Source organism: Ranitomeya variabilis, chromosome 2 (assembly GCF_051348905.1).
Source record: "Ranitomeya variabilis isolate aRanVar5 chromosome 2, aRanVar5.hap1, whole genome shotgun sequence".
In the NCBI taxonomy this organism is placed as follows: domain Eukaryota; kingdom Metazoa; phylum Chordata; class Amphibia; order Anura; family Dendrobatidae; genus Ranitomeya; species Ranitomeya variabilis.
In genome coordinates this window covers 1078854686-1078882006 of record NC_135233.1, presented here as the reverse complement: position 1 = coordinate 1078882006, position 27321 = coordinate 1078854686, and the positions used below count along the sequence as shown (strand labels likewise).

At 43.4% G+C, this 27321-nt stretch overlaps 1 protein-coding gene across 2 annotated transcripts in view; it reads left to right on the top strand.

Annotated features, from left to right (window-relative positions):
- The window catches only part of LOC143808717 (cytochrome P450 2K4-like), a 177264-nt gene that overhangs the window by 56018 nt on the left and 93925 nt on the right, over positions 1-27321 (top strand). For both annotated transcript variants that reach the window (XM_077291648.1, XM_077291649.1), the window contains exon 2: positions 19325-19512. In XM_077291648.1, the coding sequence (XP_077147763.1) occupies positions 19325-19512 (188 nt within the window). The remainder of the gene's footprint in view (positions 1-19324; positions 19513-27321) is intronic.

Genomic DNA, 27321 nt, shown 5'->3' with positions numbered 1-27321 from the left:
TGAAATTTCATTGAATCCACTCTTTCTTCTATCTGGGATATGTTCCCAGTGCCATTAGCTGCAGCACAAACCCAAAGCATTAATGATCCACGGAAGATACCAAGGAAATGTGTCATTTTTAACCCTTTTAGAGATCATTTCAACTTCAAGCCTAAAAATCCTAAAAAAATTGCCTCAAATTTTACCAAAAAATTTAGAGTTGCATGAATCTAAAATGCTTCATTCTGACCCACCACGCTATGCCATTGCTCTCAGTCTCTGGTCTCTTCCGGTCTTCCTCCACTCTACAACAGCCCAACACACATTATCATGTCGGGAATACCCAATTTGCATTGTCCAATGCCAGAGTCAAGGCGGTGGCTTAATAGTATATATATATATATATATATATATATATATATATATATGTGCAAAAAGAAAAAAAAAGAGCATGAACCGCACATCCCAAAATCATACGTTGATCTAAAGCCGCTAGGCAAAAATTTAAATACTGAACATGAGGTTTTCAGTTTAACATTCTGATCAGACTGTATGAAGCCCACTGCCCCTTCACGGCAAACCTCGTAGTGGGTCCTAACGCCCTTACGGAGCGGAGCCGTGCGGCGACCACCGCCGCAGCGGCCATGCACCAGCAGGGCGGACGGCCTGTTGCCCCACAGCACCCATGCTGCGAGACTGAGTCCCCAAGACTCCAGACCGCGCCGCCCCACCAGCACAAAGCCACAGCAACAATGGCCGCCACACAGCACCAGCACCAAAATGAAGGGAGCATTTAAACTCACCTTCCTCCAGCTCTTCAGTGAGAGCCAAAATGGGCTAGACCCCTTACTTTGCAGTCTCCTGCTAATTAAAATCACCTGAGCCAAATGGGAGGAGTGCTGGTCCAAAAAAAGTAAGGGGTCTAGCCCATTTTGGCTCTCACTGAAGAGCTGGAGGAAGGTGAGTTTAAATACTCCTTTTCATTTTGGTGTTGGTGCTGTGTGGCGGCCATTGTTGCTGTGGCTTTGTGCTGGTGGGGCGGCGCGGTCTGGAGTCTTGGGGGCTCAGTCTCGCAGCATGGGTGCTGTGGGGCAATAGGCCGTCCGCCCTGCTGGTGCATGGCCGCTGCGGCGGTGGTCGCCGCACGGCTCCGCTCCGTTAGGGCGTTAGGACCCACTACGAGGTTTGCCGTGAAGGGGCAGTGGGCTTCATACAGTCTGATCAGAATGTTAAACTGAAAACCTCATGTTCAGTATTTAAATTTTTGCCTAGCGGCTTTAGATCAACGTATGATTTTGGGATGTGCGGTTCATGCTCTTTTTTTTTCCTTTTGCACATAGCATGTACTTGTCTCTTTTTTTGGACCAGCACTCCTCCCATTTGGCTCAGGTGATTTTAATTAGCAGGAGACTGCAAAGTAAGGGGTCTAGCCCATTTTGGCTCTCACTGAAGAGCTGGAGGAAGGTGAGTTTAAATACTCCTTTTCATTTTGGTGTTGGTGCTGTGTGGCGGCCATTGTTGCTGTGGCTTTGTGCTGGTGGGGCGGCGCGGTCTGGAGTCTTGGGGGCTCAGTCTCGCAGCATGGGTGCTGTGGGGCAACAGGCCGTCCGCCCTGCTGGTGCATGGCCGCTGCGGCGGTGGTCGCCGCACGGCTCCGCTCCGTTAGGGCGTTAGGACCCACTACGAGGTTTGCCGTGAAGGGGCAGTGGGCTTCATACAGTCTGATCAGAATGTTAAACTGAAAACCTCATGTTCAGTATTTAAATTTTTGCCTAGCGGCTTTAGATCAACGTATGATTTTGGGATGTGCGGTTCATGCTCTTTTTTTTTCCTTTTGCACATAGCATATATATATATATATATACATGTATATACTGACTGAAATTAGTCCTATATGTTCAGAGGAAGACTGGTGAAACCAACAGTGCAAAACTTCATTGTAAGATGGCAAAGCAGTGTGCATTGTTTTGTTGTAGAAACGTGGTGAAAGACATTGATACATTTGAAAAAGTCTGTATTTAAAGGGGTTGTCCAGTCAACACAGATAAGTCTGCAGTTACTCTGTAATACGAATCTCCCAGGACATACATTATGCGCTTCAGGGATTCTCCGGTTTCAGACCCGGGAACAGATGATATGTGCAAGTTATACTGTACACTCCCTTATGCCAGTGGTTTTGGCCTCCTTCCATTCACTTGTATTGAGCCAAATCAGAGACCGTCCTTGACGTGACAATCTAGTGGACGTGGCTGAATAGAGCGCGCGGTTTCGTTCCATTGGCTCGGGTATATATAACTCATGAATAAAAAATTGTAAATGTACCTGAAAATTAGTGTAACTGCATTGACATGTGGTATAAAGTGACATCACTTTGTCATATTAAAACTAAGTTCCTAGAATATACACTAGTTAACAAGAAATATAGCTGTCATTGCCATTGGGACAGGTGACAAGCAACAACAAAATACCAAACTTTCTTTATGAAAACCATTTCCAAATCAGTTATTTTTTTCTAAGTTCAGGATAAAAAATTAGTCACCCGTCAGAGTCCGGTCGCAATTAAAGGGGTGGTCACGGTGGCAACGACCCGGTCCGTGGCCCTGGGTGTCCAAGTTAAAGGGATAGTCTTTAACCCTTTCTGCCAGCTGACGGAATAGTACATCAGCTGGCAGATCCCCTGCTTTAAGTTGGGCTCCGGCAGTGAGCCAACCTTAAAGCCGCGTCATGTCAGCTGTTTTGTACAGCTGACATGTGCGCGCAATGAGCGCGAGTGGAATCGCGATCCGCCCGCACCCATTAACTAGTTAAATGCTGCCGTCAAGCGCTGACAGCGGCATTTAACTAGCGCTCCCGGCCGCGCAGCTGGAGGTACTTGCACCGCTAAACCCCGTCACATGATCAGGGGTTAGCGGTGCATTGCCATAACAACCAGAGGTCTCCTTGAGACCTCTATGGTTGTTGATGGCTGATTGCTTTGAGCGCCACCCTGTGGTCGGCGCTCAAAGTACACCACCATTTCTACTACATAGAGGTGATCTGTACTTCACCTCTATGTAGCAGAGCCGATCGAGTTGTGCATGCTTCTAGCCTCCTATGGAGGCTATTGAAGCATGCCAAATTTATAAAAAAAAGTGTTTAAAAATATATATAAAAAAAATATATAATAGTTTAAATCACCCCCCTTTCTCCACAATCAAAATAAAACAATAAAAAAAATCAAACCTACACATATTTAGTATCGCCGCATTCAGAATCGCCCGATCTATCAATAAAAATAAAGGATTAACCTGACCGCTAAATGGCGTAGCGAGAAAAAAAATAAAAACGCCAAAATTACGTTTTTTTGGCCGCCGTGACATTGCATTAATATGCAATAACGGGCGATCTAAAAAACATATCTACACCAAAATGACATCATTAAAAATGCCAGCTTGGCACGCAAAAAATAAGCCCTCACTTGACCTCAGATCACGAAAATTGGAGACGCTACGGGTATCGGAAAATCACACAATTTTATTTTTTTGCAAACTTTGGATTTTTTTTCCACCACTTAGATAAAAAATAACCTAGACATGTTAGGTGTCTATGAACTCGTACCGACCTGGAGAATCATAATGGCAGGTTAGTTTTAGCATTTGTTGGACCTATCAAAAAATTCAAACAAAAAACAAGTGTGAGATTGCACTTTTTTTTTGCAATTTCATCACACTTGGAATTTTTTTCCCGTTTTCTGTTACGCGGCATGGTAAAACCAATGATATCATTCAAAAGTACTTCTCGTCCCGCAAAAAATAAGCCCTCACATGCCCATATTGATGGAAAAATAAAAAAGTTATGGTTCTGGGAAGGAGGGGAGCGAAAAAGGAAAACAAAAAAACTGAAAAAGCTCCGGGGGTGAAGGGGTTAAAGGGGTTTTTGAAATCAGGAAAGTTCGTGACACCACCTGTGGTTCTCGGTCAGAGGTGACTGACGCTGCTAAAAGGGGTCCTCTGGGGGTGATGTTGCTACAGCAAAGATGATGTCACTTCCCACAGGTGAAGCGGGGTCCCCAGGGCTCCCAGTGTGTTTGGCAGGGTTAATAAATGTCGCAAATAATTGGAGTACACAGGGTTTCAGTCTTTACCTGGTTTACTGAGATGATATTCAGCCTCAGTCCAGGGTACCGGTAACAGGTGTAGCTGGAGTACAGGCAGCCTGAAGACAGGTGGAAATCCCCTTGACAGGTCAGTTTGGGAGCCTTCCCCTATGCGCTGGTCTGTGGTCCCTTGCTGCCTGTAGCTCTCTAACAAGGCCCTCTTACTTCTCTTTCTTCTACCTGCACAGTAAGCAACTTGAGCTGACTCTTTTGGGTCTCTGTTCATGGTGACTCTGGACTCTGATTGCTGCTGTACCTCAGGTATTATGTAGGCAAGTCCCATTTAGTTTCCTGCCCTCCGGTTTTGTCGTGGGGCTTGCAGTCACCCTCAGCCTCAGGCTATCGGTAACCGGTTTCTGCACTCAGCTTCGAGAGGCCCAGTAGCAGTCTCTCTCTAGCTCCTAATTACCTCTGTTCTCCTTCACTATCTGCTACCAATTGTCAACTGTCTGTTTGTCTGCCTAGCAACTGCCTAGCAACTGACTCATCCTCCCGACCAGAGAGAGCAGCTCCCGTCAAGTCAGGTGTAGAGCTCCCCCCTTCTGGCCTGGAGTCAGAATGTGTTGCATGTAAGGTTACCTGCCAAAGGGATTCCTCCTGTCTCCAGGCATGGCATTACCCTCCCCGAGAGGAAGGCAATACCGCTATGGTACCTGAACTCCTGCGGTGCCACAATCAGACTGCAGTTCCTCCTTAAAGTCCCAGAAAAGGTGGATAGATATAATGGGTCATGCACTCCACTGTTTCAGTGCTGGAGACCTTTAGGGTATGTGCACACATTGCGGATTTGGCTGTGGATCCGCAGCGGATTTGGCCCTGCAGATCCGCAGCAGTTTTCCTTGCATTGTACAGTACCATGTAAACCTATGGAAAACCAAGTCCGCAGTGCACATGCTGCAGAAAATTCTGCGCAGAAACGCAGCAGTTTATTTTCCGCAGCACGTCAATTCTTTGTGCGGATTCCGCAATGTTTTACACCTATTCCATATTAGGAATCCGCAGGTGTAAAAATACAGGTGGAATCCGCACAAAATCTGCATAAAATCCGCAGATAATCTGCAGGCGATTGTGTTCAGGATTTCATAAAATCTTTGTCCTTTCATAAAACCTTGATATTTCTAGCTCCTTCCTTACATCTCAGCAGATTATTTTGTCAATAGAAGATTGAGACCACGTTAAGGTCAACCTTTTATGCTTTGGTATTCATCACAACAGACCTCATGGGTGCTTTTTTTAATTCATTGAGATGTTGTTCTGGCCTTTCCCACTAATAATAATGCTCCTGATAAAGATCAGGAGGGAGGAGACATAAATGAAAATCATCACATCATTTTGGGCCTAATAGTCTGTATTCCAGCTCTGATGTTGAAAGTAGAGATGAGTATTGTAAATCTTTTGAAATTTTAATTTGCCAAACTTCAACCAAAATTTTCCGAAGATTTAATTTGTGGTGAATAGATTCTCATATATTTCAATGCTGAAATGCTTGTAATTTGTTGGAAAATACAAGTGGAGGAGAGGAGAGAGAAGACTTCTGACCATAAGAGCTTAAACTCTACTGGAGAGAGAGAAAAAGGACCCTGTTGACCATAAGAGCCAACACTCTATAGGTAGGAGAGAGTAATGACCCCACTGACAATAACAACGTACACTCTACAGAAGCGAGAGAAAGTAAGGACCCTACTGACCATAAGAGGTTATGCTCTACAGGCAAGAGAGAGTAAGGACCCTACTGACCATAAGAGGTTACGCTCTACAGAAGCGAGAGAGAGTAAGGACCCTACTGACCATAAGAGGTTACAGTCTACAGGCAAGAGAGAGTAAGGACCCTACTGACCATAAGAGGTTACAGTCTACAGAAATGAAACTTACCCATTGACTGTGGAGATGGAAAATAACTCTGCCGTACACTGTGTTCCACTGTGAACTTCTGATATGTGATGGCTCAGGTACTGTCCAGCACTGTACAAGGTATGATAGCCTGCTAGATGTCATAGCTTCAGGGCATTATTGGGAGGCCCACTGCAGCACACAAGTATGTTTTCTCACTCCCTGATGCTTCCGTAATGTGGGAAATAGAGCTGAGAAAAGTGTGTTTTTGTTTTTTTTTAAATCGTGACTCAAATATTAAAATGTTCGAATTTGCATGAATTGCAAGTTTCGGTAAATTTAACTCTATCCACTCTGCTCATATCTAGTGGAAAGCTACTTCTCTTCTGATTTTTCACAGCTATACAAAGGATAAGGTTTTGATCATAAGGAAATCTCTGAAATTTACTCTGCCACTGTTCTTACAAAAACTTTCTGAGTAACCATTTGAGCATAGTAACCAGTATGACAAAGTAGCTGACAAATAAAGTGGTTTACCTAACAGCAAAAATCTTATTCATGTACAACACCTGACAGCAAAAAAAAATTGTGTACTTTGCTTTTCCAAAAATAAGTGGTCTTGAAAACTTTTCCCTTTTTCCGACAAAAAGTCTTGCCGGTGTATAATGTGAACCAGAAGTGAAAGTCTTTAGGGTAGTTCATAGATTGAAATTCTAAGAGATTAAAAGTCTTTGAACTCAGGGTTATGTTTGTTGTTCTATCTGGAGAGAAACTGCACATTTCCCGAAAAAGTACAAGGCATGGAAACCAACTTTTGTAAGGTGGTAGAGAGAAACTGTTTTGCACTGTTAAAGTTGGGAAACAAATGTATCTTCCGAAAAACTGGTGGCACAGTTGAAGTAGATGTAAAAGCCAACTTTGTGGGAGTCTCCTGATTCATTCATCAAGAACTACAAATGCTTCTCACTAATTTAGAATATCATCAAAAAGTAAATTTATTTCAGTTCTTCAATACAGAAAGAGAAACTCATATATTATATAGAGTCATTACACAGAGTGATCTATTTCACGTGGTTATTTCTGTTAATGTTGATGATTATGGCTTACAGCCAATGAAAACCCAAAAGTCATTATCTCAGTAAATTAGAATACTTTATAACACCAGCTTGAAAAAATATTTTAACCCCTTAGTGACGGAGCCATATTTTTGAAATCTGACCAGTTTTACATTATGTAGTAATAAGTCTGGAACGCTTGAACAAATCCCAGTGATTTTGAGATTTTGTTTTTTCGGGACACAATATACTTTATGATAATGATAAATTTAGGTTGATATGTTTTGTGTTTATTTATAAAAAATATCAGAAATTTGAGAAAAAAGTTAATCAAATAGCAATTTTCAAACTTTGAATGATTATCCCTTTAATCCAGATAGTCATACCACAGCAAAATATTAATAAATAACATTTCCCTCACGTCTGCTTTACATCAGCACTATTTGTAAAATGTTATTTTATTGTATTAGCATTTTAGGAGGTTTAAAAATGTAGCAGTAATTTTTCATTTTTTCAAGGAAATTTACAAAAATTTTTTTTTTAGGACTTATCCATATTTGAAGTGCCTTTAGGGGTCCTATATATTGGTAAACCCCCAAAAGTGATACCATTTTAAAAACAGCACCCCTTACATATTGAAAACGGCTGTCAGGTAGTTTATTAACCCTTCAGGTGCTTTTCAGGAATTAATGCAAAGTGGCATGACAGAAATGAAAATGTGTATTTTTACCACCTAAATGCCGCTAACTTCGGAACAGATTACTACAGCCGTCAGACTGTAAGGCCACAATTTGGTCTTGAAGTGCCATGGCAAACATCAGGACCACACAATCATGATCTGAGGGCACCAATTTGGATAAAGAGGAAGCCCCCACACTCTGTTAACCATTTATAATGATGTAGGCACTTTTGAGAGCAGCATCTAAGGGGTTAAACAGATTTGGATGGTGCAAACACTGATCATGGCTGATGCAGCAAGTTGTCAGCTATAGTGGACAGCTGCTGGATTGTCACCTGTATGGGGAGGCTATTCTCTTATATCTCAGGTCAGTTAAAAGGCATATTGGCGGTCATTAAGGGGTTAAAATCCGAAATGTATGTTCAGTAAATGCACTCAATACTTGGTTGGGGCTCCTTTTGCATCAATTACTGTATAAATGCAGTGTGGCCTGGAGGCAATCAGCCTGTGACACTGCTGAGTTGTTATGGAAGGCTAGGTTACTTTGATAGCAGCCTTCAGCTTGTCTACATTGTTGGATCTGGTGTTTCTCATCTTCCTTTTGATCATACTAAATTGGTTCTCTATGGGTTTAAGGTCATGTGAATTTGCAGCCAATGAAGCACAGTGATACTGTTGTTTGTACACCAGGTATTGGTACTTTTGGCAGTGTGGACAGGTGCCAATTCCTGCTGGAGAATTAAATTTCCATCTCCAAAAAGATTGTCGGCAGAGGGAAGCATGAAGTGCTCTAAAATTTCCTGTTAGTTGGCTGACTTTGGTCTTGATAAAAACACACTGAACCTACACCAGGAGATGACATGGCTCCCCAAACCATCACCAAGAACTGTTTAAACTGTTACAAATCTGCAACACAGGACTAATGTAGAAGAGGGAAAACTGACCCTGCATTATGACTAGGCTCAAACCCTACGATGGAGTGGGCGACCCATTCCTTGCAAATAGACCCACCGATGATCCTAAGTTAATCTCAAGCGAAGACCTATAGATAAGGAGAAGGGGTTCCCTAAAAGAACTAAGGACTGGGTACAAAAATGGGTCACCTCCTAATAGAAAACAAAGAGAAGGCTGCAGAAACCAATAGAAAACAGAAACTAAGACTAGCAGAACCAGAGGTACCAGCACTGCACAAATAACACACGCAGAAGACAAAGCAAAACACCAAGCTAGAGCTCAAGCAGATAAACACTGTTTTCGAGCAAGGACTGGTAGGCAGGTGCTGGTTAACCCCTTTCTGACATATGACGTACTATCCCGGTTAGGGTTGGGGCTAAAGTTAGGGATGGGGCTAAAGTTAGGGATAGGGTTTGGATTACATTTCAAGTAGGTTAGGGTTAAGGGTGTGTCAGAGATAGGGGTGTGGTTAGGGTTGTTTGGGATTAGGGTTAGGGGTGTGTTGGAGTTAGGGTTTGGTTAAGGTTGGAATTAGGGTTAGGGGTGTGTTGGGGATAGGGGTATGCTTGGGATTAGGGTTAGGGGTGTGTTCTGGTTAGGGGTGTGGTTAGGGTTATGGTTAGGGTTGGGATTAGGGTTAGGTGTGTGTTTGGGTTAGGGTTTCAGTTAGAATTGGGGGGTTTCAATTTTTAGGCATATCAGGGGGTCTCCAAACGCGACATGGCTTCCTATCTCAATTCCAGTCAATTTTGCATTGAAAAGTCAAATGGTGCTCCTTCCCTTCCGAGCTCTGCCTTGGGCCCAAACAACGGTTTACCCCCACATATGGGGTATCAGCATACTCAGGACAAATTGCACAACAACTTTTGGGGTCCAATTTATCCTGTTATCCTTGGTAAAATAAAACAAATTGGAGCTGAATTAATTTTTTTGTGAAGAAAAGTTAAATGTTCATTTTTATTAAAACTTTCCATAAATTCCTGTGAAACACCTGAAGGGTTAATAAACTTCTTGAATATGGTTTTGAGCACCTTGAGGGGTGATGTTTTTAGAATGGTGTCACACTTGGGTATTTTCTATCATATAGACCCCTCAAAATTACTTCAAATGTGATGTGGTCCCTAAAAAAAATGGTGTTGTAAAAATGAGAATTTGCTGGTCAACTTTTAACCCTTATAACTCCCTAACAAAAAAAAATTGGTTCCAAAATTGTGCTGATGTAAAATAGACATGTAGGAAATGTTACTTACTTTGTGTGATGTATCTCTGTTATTTAAGGGCATAAAAATTCAAATTTGAAAAATTGCAAAGTTTTCAAAATGTTTGCCAAATTTCATTTTTTTTCACTTATAAACGCAGGTAATATCAAATAAATTTTACCACTATCATGAAGTACAATATGTCATGAGAAAACATTGTCAGAATCATCAGGATCCGTTGAAGCGTTCCAGAGTTATAACCTCATAAAGGGACAGTGGTCAGAATTGTAAAAGTTGGCCCGGTCATTAACGTTAAAACCACCCTTGGGAGTAAAGGGGTTAATAAATAGTGATACAAACACCTGACCCAAGACAAACCCAGCACCAGAGGAAAAAGACCAGCAGCCAGAACTCCACACGAAAATGGTGGATAGTCGTAAGCTAAACAGATTCTCGCAGAAACTTCACACTAGACCTCAAGCAGCTTAGATTGTGGTCTCTCGACTCTTTCTCCAGACTCTGGGACCTTGATTTGGAAATGAAATGCAAAATATATTTTCAGCTGAAAACAACACCTTGGACCACCGAGCAGCAGTCAATTTTTCTTTCTCCTTGGGCCAGGGAGACACTTCTGGCTTTGTCTATTGGTCATGAGTGGCTTGACACACTGCATGTGACACTTGTAGTCCATGTCCTGGATATGTCTGTGTGTGGTGGCTCTTGAAGAAATTGATCCAGAAGCATTCCAAACCTTGTGAATTTCCCCAAAATTTTTGATTGGCCTTTTCTCAACAATCCTTTCAAGGCTGCGATTATCCCTGTTGCTTGTGCACCTTTATCTACCACAATTTTTCCTTCCACTCAACTTTTCATTAATATGCTTTAATACAGCATTCTGAACAAGAAAAGGAAAGACACTGCATAAATGTGTGCACACCTTTATATCAAATATATCAAAACCTTTATTATAAGAAAAAAACAAACCAGATAAAAAGCATTAAAAACATATCCCATAAGGATCAAACAACAAACACACCATTCCACTAAATGTATAACAAGAAAGTCATAGCCTGAGATAACAAAAGAATACTGCTGCTATCCCATATATAAATGCATGGATAATAATATAACTATACAAGGGCTAAACATGGATATCTTGTATAAGTGAAGCACCACAGATGCCTATAACCAATGGGCGTCCCCACAATAAAACACACCATAAGAGGAAATAGGTGGTGTGTAAATAATGATAGCAATGGGGCACATGAGAACAAGCCACTATGGATATGTGCACCAATCACGGTTGTGAAGAAAAATATATAGTAAGTGTGGCAAAGCAAATAATGCAGCCAAGGGCACAACCAAAGACAATAACCGGCTCACAGCAAAAAGGAAGGAGCCAAAATAGTAACCGCTATATGTAGCGGTAGTGATGACCCAATATAGTACCGGTGTGTGGTAATCCAAGTGGAAGACCAGAAACGAAGGAGGAAGGGGGCGCAGTCGCAGTAATCTATTGAAGCCAGGATGCAGTGCATATTATTATCCATGCATTTATATATGGGATAGCAGCAGTATTCTTTTGTTATCTCAGGCTATGACTTTCTTGTTATACATTTAGTGGAATGGTGTGTTTGTTGTTTGATCCTTATGGGATATGTTTTTAATGCTTTTTATCTGGTTTGTTTTTTTCTTATAATAAAGGTTTTGATATATTTGATATATAGGTGTGCACACATTTATGCAGTGTCTTTCCTTTTCTTGTTCAGTATTGCATTCCCCATGCATTGTGTAGCACCCTAGGTGTTATTTATATATACAATTTTTGTGCTCCCGACATACTTTATATGGTTGCTTGTTCTTGACACCCCACAGTTTTTTGGGGGTGTGCTTCTCGTCGGTTGGTAGCACACGGCCTATTTTGGACTGTATATACATGGTAGAATGAGGATTATTATTTTGGCCTCATCTTGTGTTTATTAGTTTGTTCCATATTGGTATAATTGTTGTCTATATTTTTTCTTTTTTTGTGTTTTTATTTCCTGGTGTGTTTTACATCCTTGTGGCATGGATTGGGAGAGTAGGGAGGCCGCCAGGCGGACCCAGTCATCCAATTTGTTTTCTAATACTGATCCTGTTACCAGTGATTCGGATTTTTCTAAACTTTCACTAGACATCATTTCCGCCCACAAAGCTGCTGCTAGATTGTGGTGGAATATTAGAACTTTAGAAGAATATCTTAGGGTAGGCATTGTACCACGAGGCCTGCGGGTGCAGATCTTTCCCGCATGGGAACCATCATTGTCATTCCAACAGACATGGGAAAAGGGACTTTTACAGTGCTCCAAGATTATTATAAACATGTTGTTGGAACATGATAGACAACTTTTTAATTCTGCCAAATCTAACATAAAAGAATTGGAAAGTAAATTGGTGTCTTTTGATGAACTATCACTGGTAATTCCCTTCAAATCCAAGCTGAAGGAAACACTTGATAAATTTGAAAAAGAAGTTACAGATCGTAAACAATAAAAGTTCACAAGGGATCGCTCTGATTTTGACAATCAGAGGGCCTTCCGCTGGAGACACTGGGGCAATTCACGCCCAAATCTACAATTTTCCAATCGCCAGGTCCCTGCCTCCTCAGAGACTACACTTGATGCTACTAGCTCAAGCGATTTTTTATCATCAGGAGGCAGCGACCTCGACGTCAGACTAGACGCGGACGCAAACGTAAGAAGACTCAGGAAACGTCCAACCAATCGGCAGGGCCCTGTGTCACCATATCGACGCAACTACAGGAACAGACGTCGGTGACTTTGTCTCCTGGGCCTCATTTGGATACGGGATCCACACAGGTACCTTCGTCTGCCTTACAAATAATTAACTTATCTGACTATGTTCTTTCACCAGCGGAACATTCGGTGCTGCAGAGGGGACTGTCCTTTTCTCCTACCAGGACGACAGATAAATTCGATCTTATCAAGGATCTTTATTTGTTTTGTAGAAAATTGGTGCTGCAGGTGATTCATCAATGACCAGAGATTATCCAAACTCCATCCATTGTGGATCAGCAAGTGCTTCAAGATCTCCTTGATCTGTTGGAAGATAACACGATGCCAGAAGGTAGGAAACCTTTTCCATTTAGGAACAAGTCATCCACTGCGCCGTCTTTTTCCATGGTTCCTGCGGTGAAATTCTTCTTTGAGGCTACCAAAAGGGACATTCTACAATTACCTGCGTCCATTGGTAACACCCACAACCTTTCCCCATTGGAAAGGCAGGCACTGGTTTCCTTGAAAAACAATCACTCCTTTATCATCAGGGAGGCTGATAAAGGTGGGAATGTGGTACTTTGGCCCACCCACCTTTATCTTGAAGAGGCAAAAAGGCAGCTTAATAATTCTAATTTTTATGTTAGATTGCCTTCAGATCCGACAGAAATATTTGCGCAGAGACTACAAAAATTAATCAGTCAGGCTGCAAGCATGGGTACCATTTCCTTGAATGAGAAAAAGTTCATGTGGGTTGAGCATCCCATCATCCCCACATTCTACCTTTTACCAAAGGTACACAAAAACGCCTGTATACCACCTGGCAGGCCCATTGTGTCAAGCATAGGTAGCATTTGTGAACGGGTTTGTACCTATATTGATTTTTTTATACAACCTATAGCGTCTTCTTTACCATCCTTCATCAAGGACACGGCTGACTTCATTCGTGTCTGTCGTGACATTACCCTCACAGGACAGGAGTTATTAATAACATGCGATGTTGAATCGCTATATTCAAATATATATCATGCCCATGGCATTAAAGCTTTGTCCTTTTTTCTAGATCGACTTAATGGTACAAACCGCCTTCACGACTCTTTCATTTTGGATTTATTGAATTTTGTCCTGCGTCATAATTATTTTTTATTCGACAAGACGTATTACAAACAGGTATCAGGCGTGGCCATGGGCGCACGTTGTGCGCCAGCCTTTGCCAATATTTTTCTTGGATGGTGGGAGGAAACGATTGTTTTTTGTTCCCAGATGTTTCATGAACATGTCAAACATTGGCATCGTTTCATAGACGATGTCTTTTTCATATGGACGGGCACTGAAAATTCTTGTTTACAATTTCTCAGGGAACTTAATGATAACTCATTGAACATCTTCCTTACTCATTTTTGTTCCCCTGATTCAGCAGTGTTTCTTGATCTTCGGATTTCTAAGGAGGAAAACAGATTGGTGACAGATTTATTTCGCAAACCTACGGCTACCAACAGCCTACTTCAATATCAGAGTTTCCACCCCCAGCATACCCGGATGGGTATCCCTACAGGACAGTTTCTCCGTGTTCGCCGGAATTGCACCTCTGATGAAAGGTTTAGGGAACAATCCAGGGACCTGACTCTGAGGTTTCAACAGCGAGGATATCCTCGGAGGGTGATCTCCAAAGCTTTCCAGCGAGCTCGATCATCTGACCAGGCCTCTCTATTGGTATCACGTCCCCGATTGCAGGACTCCTCAGTCAGATTCATCACGGAGTACAGTACAAACTGGAATCAGGTGAGGCGCATTTTGACAAAAAATTGGGATATTCTGACATCAGACCCTCAAACTGTTGCCTGTGTTAGTTCCAGACCCTTGATGACTGCTAAGAGAGCTTCCAACTTACGTGACTTACTCACCAGAAGCCATTTTGCACGACCTACACTATTAGCCTAAATCGTGGTATTCGACTGAGGGGTTCCTTCCCCTGTGGAGATTGTACTTTTTGCCCTTACATGCCACCTACTAGGGACCTTTTTCATAATCCCTCAGACAACTCTGATCATAGACTTTGTCAGTATATTAATTGTAAGACCAGTTTTGTTATTTACGCCATTATTTGCCCATGTCATAAGGTATATATCGGTCAGACGTCGCAGGAATTGAGAAAACGAGCTCAAAAACATCTATCTACAATTCATTTAGCTCATTCTGACCTCAAGAAGGGTAAGGTTTTAACCCCGGTTGCAGCTCATTACCTTAGAGTACATGGAGGAAAGTCTATTAACACTCAATTTTTTGGTCTGCAGAGGATTCTGTTTAATGAGAGAGGTGGTGATCGGCACAGATGGTTGTTGCAACGTGAGGCTCGCTGGATCTTCCGCTTGAAGTCTATTTCGCCCTTCGGTTTGAATGAAGAACTCCTCTACACTGGCTTTCTGGGATAACTGGGTTTGGTGGAACCATCATTCTGGATCTTAATATGCGGTCTTTGCCCTCTTTCTTGCAAGCATCTGGGATTCCTTGGATGGATCTTATTTGTGTTGTCCTTGATTCGATATTAATAATTTTTTGACACCTATATCCTCTTCAGTCCATCTTGGCGGAATAAGCTTTTGACCATGAACATTGATCAGATTTTTGTAATGATCATTATCTTTATGGAACTTCATATTGGCCGGATACCTGTGTGTTCCTTTATTAAGGACTTCATGTATGGAACACAATAACTGATGCCCCATCATGTGTTGAGACTATCGCAGAAGAATTTTGGACTTCAAACATTCTTTTCCCTGCTGGATGGTCTTTACATACATATGTACATGTTGATTTATACGTTTTTCTGCTTACTGTAATGATCATTATCTTCATGGAACTTCATATTGGCCGGGTATCTGTGTGTTTTATCTCTATTAAGGACTTCATGTATGGAACACAATGGCTGATGTTCCATTATGTGTTGAGACCATCGCAGAGGAGTTTTGGACTTCAAACATTCTTTTCTCTTCTGGATGGTTTTTACATACATATGTACATATTTATTTATACGTTTTTTTGCTTATTTCATTATTCCCTCTTGTATGTACTTGATTGTATTCTGTCACAAATTGTAATTATTATTGTTATACACTCACCGGCCACTTTATTAGGTACACCATGCTAGTAACGGGTTGGACCCCTTTTGCCTTCAGAACTGCCTCAATTCTTCGTGGCATAGATTCAACAAGGTGCTGGAAGCATTCCTCAGAGATTTTGGTCCATATTGACATGATGGCATCACACAGTTGCCGCAGATTTGTCGGCTGCACATCCCAAAGATGCTCCATACAAGGCAGGATGGATCCATGCTTTCATGTTGTTTACGCCAAATTCTGACCCTACCATCCGAATGTCGCAGCAGAAATCGAGACTCATCAGACCAAGCAACGTTTTTCCAATCTTCTACTGTCCAATTTCGATGAGCTTGTGCAAATTGTAGCCTCAGTTTCCTGTTCTTAGCTGAAAGGAGTGGTACCCGGTGTGGTCTTCTGCTGCTGTAGCCCATCTGCCTCAAAGTTCGACGCACTGTGCGTTCAGAGATGCTCTTAGGCCTACCTTGGTTGTAACGGGTGGCGATTTGAGTCACTGTTGCCTTGCTATCAGCTCGAACCAGTCTGCCCATTCTCCTCTGACCTCTGGCATCAACAAGGCATTTCCGCCCACAGAACTGCCGCTCACTGGATTTTTTTTCTTTTTCGGGCCATTCTCTGTAAACCCTAGAGATGGTTGTGCGAGAAAATCCCAGTAGATCAGCAGTTTCTGAAATACTCAGACCAGCCCTTCTGGCACCAACAACCATGCCACGTTCAAAGGCACTCAAATCACCTTTCTTCCCCATACTGATGCTCGGTTTGAACTGCAGGAGATTGTCTTGACCATGTCTACATGCCTAAATGCACTGAGTTGCCGCCATGTGATTGGCTGATTAGAAATTAAGTGTTAACAAGAAGTTGGACAGGTGTACCTAATAAAGTGGCCAGTGAGTGTATATATATATATATTTATATTACATATAATGTGTGTATTATATGTTAATATTGCTACTCCTCGTACAGGTGTTCAGTTTATATATATTCATCATTTACCTATTCCTGGTCCCTCTTGCCTTATTATTTCAACATTCAAATTCCCTAACTTTTATATTCCACCCGGCTTTTACCGGTGTTGTCTGTTATTTTCTTTTTTGTGCTCCCGCACAACATATTTCCTTTGCTTTCCCCCCCCCCCCTCTTCTGTTCACTTCACGCCTGCGCAGTCACCTTTTCCCCTGCAGGCATACTCACTGGCTCAGGTGGCTGTGTTCCACTCCGCCTACCTGACCATGCGCACTGCATCCTGGCTTCAATAGATTACTGCGACTGCGCCCCCTTCCTCCTTCGTTTCCGGTCTTCCACTTGGATTACCACACACCGGTACTATATTGGGTCATCACTACCGCTACATATAGCGGTTACTATCATCAGGAGAATTACTTTCCCTGACGAAGCCGCCTAGCGCGGCGATACGCGTGGGATTCTCCCACACCTTCCTCTTGGTTGCCCACAGAGCCGTCAGCATTGGGGTTTTCTTTCATGGCAGCCGTCAGACATGGTATTATTTTGGCTCCTTCCTTTTTGCTGTGAGCCGGTTATTGTCTTTGGTTGTGCCCTTGGCTGCATTATTTGCTTTGCCACACTTACTATATATTTTTCTTCACAACCGTGATTGGTGCACATATCCATAGTGGCTTGTTCTCATGTGCCCCATTGCTATCATTATTTACACACCACCTATTTCCTCTTATGGTGTGTTTTATTGTGGGGACGCCCATTGGTTATAGGCATCTGTGGTGCTTCACTTATACAAGATATCCATGTTTAGCCCTTGTATAGTTATATTATTATCCATGCATTTATATATGGGATAGCAGCAGTATTCTTTTGTTATCTCAGGCTATGACTTTCTTGTTATACATTTAGTGGAATGGTGTGTTTGTTGTTTGATCCTTATGGGATATGTTTTTAATGCTTTTTATCTGGTTTGTTTTTTTCTTATAATAAAGGTTTTGATATATTTGATATATAGGTGTGCACACATTTATGCAGTGTCTTTCCTTTTCTTGTTCAGTATTGCATTCCCCATGCATTGTGTAGCACCCTAGGTGTTATTTATATATACAATTGTTGTGCTCCCGACATACTTTATATTAATACAGCATTCTGTGAACAGCCGGCTTCTTTAGCAATGACCTTCAGTGGCTTCCCCTCATTTTGGAGTGTGTCAGTGACTGCCTCCTGGACATCTGTCAAATCAGACATCTTCCTCATGATTGTGGAGCCTACTGAAACAGACTAAAGGTACCTTCACACGAAACGACTTTGTAACGATATCGCTAGCGATCCGTGACGTTGCAGCGTCCTCGCTAGCGATATCGTTTCGTTTGACACGCAGCAGCGATCAGGATCCTGCTGTGATGTCGCTGGTCGCTGAATAAAGTCCAGAACTTTATTTGGTCATCCGATCGCCGTGTATCGTTGTGTTTGAAAGCAAAAGCAACGATACCAGCGATGTTTTACACTGGTAACCAGGGTAAACATCGGGTTACTAAGCGCATCGCCGCGCTTAGTAACCCGATGTTTACCCTGGTTACCAGCATAAAAGTAAAAAAAACAAACATTACATGCTCACCTGCGCGTCCCCCAGCGTCTGCTTCCTGACACTTACTGAGCGCCGGCCCTGAAGTGAAAGTGAAAGCACAGCGGTGACGTCACCGCTGTGCTGTTAGGGCCGGAGCTCAGTCAGTGTCAGGAAGCAGACGCTGGGGGACGCGCAGGTGAGCATGTAATGTTTGGTTTTTTTACTTTTACGCTGGTAACCAGGGTAAACATTGGGTTACTAAGCGCGGCCCTGCACTTAGTAACCCGATGTTTACCCTGGTTACCCGGGGACCTCGGCATCGTTGGTCGCTGGAGAGCGGTCTGTGTGACAGCTCTCCAGCGATCAAACAGCGACGCTGCAGCGATCGGCATCGTTGTCGCTATCGCTGCAGCATCGCTTCGTGTGAAGGTACCTTAAGAGACCTTTGTAAACGCTTAGGAAGCCTTTGCAGGTGTTTTTGTTAATTATTCTAATTTACTGAGATAATGACTTCTGAGTTTTCATTGGCTGTAAGCCATAATCATCAACATTAACAGAATAAAAACTTGAATTAGATCACTTTGTTTGTAATTACTCTATATAATATATGAGTTTAACTTTTTGCATTGAAGAACTGAAATTAATTAACTTTTTGGTGATATACTAATTTAGTGAGAATCACTTGTATAAGTTGAAAATTTGATCTTCAGATAAATTAGCCTTTGGTCGCTCAGTTTTTTTGTTTTGTTGTCAAACCTTTTTTGCTATATCGCCTTTTTTTGCACAGGCTTTTCAGTACATCCAATAAATATTTCTTGAATCTAACTGGCATTCCTTTCATTATGAAAACTGAAGTGTTCAGAGATAATATACATGAAAACCTAGCAATAGAAGAGTTGATTGCCCTATTTCTGTGATGCTGCTAGGACAATAAGAATAAGTAATAACTTGTTTTTCTTGTGTTAATCTTCTAATACTCATTTCTAGGTAAATGTTGTTTTATCTGTAGTTATGTGTAATTCACACAACCCATTAGTCATAGTTTTCTAATGCTTTTCATGTATCTTCACATTTTACAGCTCTCTCGTTCACCATGGACCTGGTCACTGTTCTCCTCTCAGTGATTGTCATCCTATTTTTGGCCACTGCTTTTACGAATCAAAAACAAGGAAATTACAAAACTTTTCCACCTGGACCAAAGCCTTTGCCAATCATTGGGAATGTCCTCATGATGGACACAGGAAAACCCCATAACACATTTATGCAGGTAAAACTTTGCCATTTTTTAATTAAAAAAAAAAGTACAATAACTCACCTCCTGGTAGTGTGCTTGCTGTCAGGATTTTCCAATATTGTCCATGATGCCGGGGTCATATTTGTAAGTGTGATGTGAAACACTTGCACAAGTCTCTTGCATTAATACCCGGCACTGCCGCTGGCACTGGAGTGTGCGGCTGCATGTATTTCTATGCCGGGTATTGAGGCAGGAGACTCGCTCGAGTTTCTCGCATCACACTCACAAGTGTGATCACGGCTTTAGAGTGATTTTCATACTTGCAGTCAAATAAAGACCAGAAGTGCTCAGTACACTTTTATTGAGAGCATGTCTAGTCAGAATTGACTACAAGTGTGCAAATTATATACTCGTGGTCACTTGACCACGTGGTCTCACAGGCAATACCGTAGAATCTTGAGAGTGTGCGCACCTCAGGTTGTCATCATTCAGATATTGCAGACTTTTATCCCAAGTGTGGACAACTTGTTTAAATGCGAATGATTTTTTTAACAATTGTGGCTCAATGGATTGCACTGTAGCTTTGCAACGCAAAAGTCCGGGATTCAAGGACAACATCTGCATGGCTTTGATATTTTCTCCCTGTGTTTGCATGAGTTTCCTCTTGGTGCTCTTGTTTCCTCCCACACTCTAAAGACTCGCTGATTTAAATTGTGAGCCCTAATGGAGACAGTAATACAAATGTATTTAAAGAGATATGTAAATTAATGGCGCTAAATAAAAGAGCAAAATAAATTAATAAAAAATGTGACTCTTTGTTCACATTTGCTCCTGATTCTCAGTTACAAAATCTGAAGATTTAGACACAGTTCCACTGTTCTATCTGTTGTGAATTCTGTTTTTGGCTCCCTCTGGTGGCTACTGGTGGTACTGGTTGACTTTGGTCTTGTGTTTCCAGTGCACCTGTTTTCATCAGGAAATTGGGAGTTTCCTATTTAGTCTGGCTTCTCAGTCACTCTAGTGCCGGCAATCAATGTTACCAGAGCATCTCTGTTGCTTGCTACCTGCTCCAAGTCTGCAATTCAGCTAAGTTGAAATCTTTGGCTTTTTTGTGTTTGTTTTGTCCAGCATGCATTTATATTTCTTGTGCTGCTGGAAGCTCTAGTGATCTGAAATTACTACTCCAGTGTCATGAGTTGATAACGGAGTTAAGGTAGTTTCAGGATGGCTGCTTAGGGTTTTGAGGTAACCGCGAAGTCCTCTTTTGTATTTTCATCTATCTAGTCAGAGGGCCTCTCTTTGCTGAATCTATATTCATACTGCGTTTGTGTTTTCCTCTTACCTAACCGTTATTACATCTATAACTTTTGAGGTTTCCCTGGAGGCAAGCCAGGTCTGTGTATTCCTCTTATAGGGGTAGTTAGCTCTCCGGCTGGCGCGAGGTGTCTAGGGATACAACGTAGGCACACCCCCTGGCTACTTTTATTTGCGTGTTAGGTTCAGCATCGCGGTTACCTGAGATACCATCTTCCTAGAGCTAGTCCATTTTTGCCCATGTCCCTGCCATTGGGAATCATGACATCTATCTGTGGAAGCTCCAGGCAGGCAGGGCCACCATCAGGGCATTACTGCCCTTACTACTGTATGGGGCCCGGTGATTAGAAGCAGAAAGGGGGGCCCAAACACACTGCCAGCCCAGTCCACTCGGGCCCCCCTCTCTTGGCTTCTCCTCATCGGGCCCCTGGACATTTTGTTCAAGGCTTCTGAACGCCCAATGCATAACAGTGCTGGGGTGTTTTAAAGATTCATCTATAGTGTTGCTAATGCCGCCCGGGTGCATCATGGTCCTTCCTGATGTCAGATGCTGCTCCAGAGCTGCTCTGCTCCTCATTCCGGAGCAGAGCAGTGTGCGGTGTGTCACGCAGGGGCAGACGGCGGATGAAAGCAGGTGGAGGTGGCGGGCGGGAGCAGGGTGAGTCTCACTCTCTTTGGTGATCCTGTCTGCTGAGCTCTGTAACTAATCCTATCCAGTGTGATACTGTCTGCTGTGCCATATATCTAATCCTCTCCTGTGTGATATTGTCTGATGAGCCGTGTATCTAATCATCTCCGGTGTGATACTGACTGCTGAGCTGTGTATCTAGTCCTATCCTGTGTGATCCCGTCTGCTGAGCTGTATCTAATCCTATCCTGTGTAATCCTGTCTGCTGAGCTGTATCTAATCCTATCCTGTGTAATCCTGTCTGCTGAGCCCTGTATCTAATCCTCTCCTGTGTGATACTAACTGCTGAGCCATGTATTTAAACCTCTCCTGTGTAATACTGTCTGATGAGCCGTGTATCTAATCATCTCCTGGGTGATCATGTCTGCTGACCTGTGTATCTAATCCTATCCTGTGTGATACTGTCTGCTGAGCCGATTATCTAATCCTCTCCTGTGTGATACTGTCTGCTGACCTGTGTATCTAATCCTCTCCTGTGTGATAGTGCTGAGCCATGTATCTAATCCTCTCCTGTTTGAAACTGACTGCTGAGCTGTGTATCTAATCCTCTCCTGTGTTATCATGTCTGCTGAACCATGTATCCAATCATCTGTGTGATACTGACTAGTGAGCGGTGTATCTAATCCTCTCCTGTTTGATACTGTCTGCTGAGCCATTTATCTAATCCTGTCTTGTATGATACTGTCTGCTGAGAGGAATGTCATTCTACCCTGTCTGACCCCATCCGATGGGCACTGTGGTATACCTCTTCTTCTGACTGGGGGTGACAGATGAGCAGGCGGAAGGCAGCGAGTGGACGAGAACTGTGAAGTGGCGAACCGGAGCAGGGTGAGGCGGCAGGCAGATGAGCAGGCGGAGTCTCTCCAGTGAGAAGAGGCTTCAGGTGGCTCACTGTGGCTGTGGCTGGACTGGTATCATGTGGCTAATGAGGGAATACTAATGGTGACTGGGGGCCGCATTCAACAGGACCCAGGGGGAGGCTAGTGGAATGTATAAGCTACTGGATGATCCTGACCTGCTGCAAAACCAAATGCCCAATTATAACATCAGTAGTGTTGAGCGATACCTTCCGATATTTGAAAGTATCGGTATCGGATAGTATCGGCCGATATCCGAAAAATATCGGATATCGCCGATACCGATACCCGATACCAATACAAGTCAATGGGACACAAATATCGGAAGTGATCCTGGATGGTTCCCAGAGTCTGAAGGAGAGGAAACTCTCCTTCAGGCCCTGGGATCCATATTCATGTGTAAAATAAAGAATAAAAATAAAAAATAGGGATATACTCACCCATGGATGGGCCCTGGTTGTAACCGCTGCAACCGGCAGCCTCCGTTCCTAAGAATGAGCGCGTGAAGGACCTTCGATGACGTCGCGGCTTGTGATTGGTCACGTGACCGCTCATGTGACTGCTCACGCGACCAATCACAAGCCGTGACATCATCGAAGGTCCTTCACGCGCTCATTCTTATTAACGGAGGCACTGCTAAGAGCAGGGGCCGCCGGAGGGGTGAGTATATCAATATTTTTTATTTTTATTCTTTATTTTACACACGAACATGCATTCTGATGCCAATTCCCAATATCGCAAAAATATCGGAACTCGGTATCAGAATTCTGATGCTGCAAATATCGGCCGATACCGATACTTGCGGTATCGGAATGCTCAACACTAAACATCAGGCAACATTGCTCAGGATCATCCAGTAACTTATAACTTTTGGTTGGGATTTGGAAGGGGGGTGGGGAGTTATTAATGCAAGTGGGTATATATGATTGGGAAACCTCTTTATTATTATTATGGCAGTGTAATTTTTGAAATAGGGCTATCGGTCTGTGCTCGCACAGCACTGCATGGACTTGGTGCCATTCTCCTGACCAGCATCCACACACATGCTGTGAGGTTGCTGAGTTCAGGTCAGTAGACCCGCCTCAGGTCGCTGCACCGCGTTCCAATTGCAGACCGATATTCACCAGAATTGGAGCTTTTCCAAGAGAGGGCGGAGAAACTGTGGAAAGTTTGAGGGGTGGAGGTGGAACTGGGGGTGGAGCCTGGGTGGAGTTTCAAGGGGGCCCCGAAATTTTGGCAGTATGGGGCCCTGAAATTCTTAGTGGCAGCCCTGCAGGCAGGGAATCCATCTCCAATCCTGCTCCTGACTGTTCTCCTGTTATGTTGTCCCTGCTGCTTCGAGTTATTAACTAATGCCTTCTCTGAGGATCATTATCTGCAGCCATGGCTCTATACATCTTTGTATGGGGAAGAGTCAGCTGATCACATATATTTTGTGACTCTGTAAGGTGGCCAGGGTGGGAGTCGTGGCAACGGGCTGTAGTGTTCCCACACCCTGGTGCCTCACCGATGCAATGTAATGTCCCTTCTGCTGCACGTGCAGCGTGCACAGCAGAACACTCACATCAGTTGCTGAAGTACCATCATGCTCTGTCTCTCCGGCTTCAGACCCACAGATCCCACAAATCACTCCGGGCTCCATGTTCATGCTCAACAGTACAACTTTACTTAAACACAGGGTTTTTGTCACTGATACCATACAGTTCCTTTGCAGTGTCAATCCTGAGGCTTTCCCTGACAATCTCTGTTCTTCCTGTTGAACAGATCTGGCCTCTTGGACAATCCCTGTCCCACCAGGCAATCTCTGGCTCTTCCTGGCATCTTTCTCTCTCCCAGACAGTCCCTGTCCCTTCTGTGACTACCGTGCTTCTAGGTCCCCAGCTTCATCCCGTTCAACTCATCTGGACTCAATAGCAGAAGGTAGAAGGCTTGCTATCTCAGCTGACCTAATCCCGACCTCAGGCCCTGGATCCTCTTGGGGTGGGTTACCGTTGAAGGTGGTGACTGCTAGCAAATTTCTCAGCCTGGGGCCCCTTCCTGCCATAACAGCTTTATCCCCATGGCTGGCAGACTGTCACTATTCACTGCTGCATCCTGACTGAGCTGAACCAGTAAGTGCCTCACTATATCCTCAATGCTCTGCACTGCACTACACCATAACTCCTCCTCACTGGAAAACCCCTATGCTGTCTATTCCTAAACTAATATGCCTATTCCCTATCTTTAATGTGCCCCACTATCTTAATCCCAGTATTGATCTATGCTATTCCTACTTCTATACATAAAATTACATCACATTATAGTACATAAATAATACAGCAACAATATATTAACATTAGTAAACATCAAGGTGCAGCACGTAATATATGTGTACATCTTCTACAGGGGGGAAACACCTGACAGACCCTGTCATCTCCTACAACTCAGTACTGTATGCACAACTTTATCAATCATTGATGGTTTCTGTCAAACAGTCTTCTCTACTTCCCTTTCTTACAACTATTCGTTACTCATGACTGTTCAAATGTAGGTTTCTATTGGTGGCATAGATAGCACTGTAAGACCATGGAGGGGTAAGTGTTAAGAACTGGTGGTTTAGGAGCAACATGGGACGAGCTCTGGAGGAGGTGGTATCTGTACTGACCGCAGTTCCTGAGCTTAACACAACACTAGAAGTAGCCATGGGATGTTCCTGTCACTCCCTAGACACCTCGTCACAGCCGGAGGACTAACTACCCCTAAAGATAGAAACAGGAAAGCTATCTCGCCTCAGAGAAATTCCCCAAAGGATAGACAGCCCCCCACAAATATTAACTGTGAGTGGAGAGGGAAATGACATACGCAGAATGAAACCAGGATGAAGCAAAGGAGGCCACTCTAGCTAGATAGATAGAATAGGACAGAATACTGTGCGGTCAGTATTAAAAAACTAGAAAAATCCACCACAGAGTTTACAAAAATCTCCACACCTGACTAAAGGTGTGGAGAGTAAATCTGCTTCCCAAAGCTTCCAGCTTAACTGAATAAATCCATACTGACAAGCTGGACTAGAAAAAACATAGAATGAGCTGAGCGATAAAGTCCACAAAATGTGGACTGCAAAAGAACAAAGCAAGGACTTATCTTTGCTGAACTGGTCAGAATATCAGGGAAATCCAATCAGAGATGTGAATCCAACCAGGAACCATTGACAACTGGCACTGGCTGAAGGATAGAGCCAGGCTATATAGCCGAGCCAGAATAGACGATCAGTGGAAGCAGCTGCTGACTGCTAAATCCAAGGAGCAGCCGTTCCACTTAAAACCACCGGAGGGAGCCCAAGAGCAGAACTCACAAAAGTGCCACTTACAACCACCGGACGGAGCCCAAGAGCGGAATTCACAACAGTACCCCCCCCCTTGAGGAGTGGTCACCGAACCCTCACCAGAGCCCCCAGGCCGATCAGGACGAGCCAAGTGAAAAGCACAAACCAAATCGGCGGCATAAACATCGGAGGCAACAACCCAAGAATTATCCTCCTGGCCATAACCCTTCCACTTGACAAGATACTGAAGCCTCCGCCTCGAAAAACGAGAATCCAAAATTTTCTCAACCACATATTCCAACTCCCCCTCAACCAACAGCGGGGCAGGAGGATCAACAGAGGGAACAATGGGCACCATATATCTCCGCAACAAAGATCTATGGAAAACATTATGGATGGCAAAAGAGGCTGGAAGGGCCAAACGAAAAGATACCGGATTGATAATCTCAGAAATCTTATAAGGACCAATAAACCAAGGCTTGAACTTAGGGGAAGAAACCTTCATAGGAACATGATGAGAAGATAACCAGACTAAATCCCCCACCCGAAGCCGGGGACCAACACACCGATGGCGGATAGCAAAACGTTGAGCCTTTTCCTGAGACAACGTCAAATTGACTACCACATGAGTCCAAATCTGCTGCAACCTGTACATCACAGAATCCACACCAGGACAATCAGAAGGCTCAATCTGCCCCTAAGAAAAATGAGGATGAAAACCAAAATTACAAAAGAAAGGTGAAACCAAAGTAGCCGAACTAGCCCGATTATTAAGGGCAAACTCGGCCAACGGCAAGAAAGCCACCCAACCATCCTGATCAGCAGACACAAAGCATCTCAAATAGGTTTCCAAGGTCTGATTAGTTCGCTCAGTTTGGCCATTTGTCTGAGGATGAAACGCCGAAGAAAAAGACAAATCAATGCCCATCCTAGCACAAAAGGCCCACCAAAACCTAGAAACAAACTGGGAACCTCTGTCAGACACAATATTCTCCGGAATGCCATGCAAACGAACCACATGCTGAAAAAACAATGGAACCAAATCAGAGGAGGAAGGCAATTTAGGCAAAGGTACCAAATGGACCATTTTAGAGAACCGGTCGCAAACCACCCAGATAACAGACATCTTCTGGGAAACAGGAAGATCCGAAATAAAATCCATGGAAATATGCGTCCAGGGCCTCTCAGGGACCGGCAAAGGCAAAAGCAAACCACTAGCGTGGGAACAGCAAGGCTTGACCCGGGCACAAGTCCCACAGGACTGCACAAAAGAACGCACATCCCGCGACAATGAAGGCCACCAAAAGGACCTAGCAACCAAATCTCTGGTACCAAAAATTCCAGGATGACCAGCCAACACCGAACAATGAACCTCAGAAATTACCTTACTTGTCCATCTATCAGAAACAAACAGCTTCCCCACTGGACAGCGGTCAGGTTTATCAGCCTGAAATTCCTGAAGCACCCGCCGTAAATCAGGGGAGATGGCAGAAAGAATCACCCCTTCCTTAAGAATGCCAACCGGCTCAAGGACTCCAGGAGAATCAGGCAAAAAACTCCTAGAGAGGGCATCAGCCTTAACATTCTTAGATCCCGGAAGATACGAGACCACAAAATCAAAACGGGAGAAAAACAGGGACCATCGAGCCTGTCTAGGGTTCAGCCGCTTGGCCGACTGG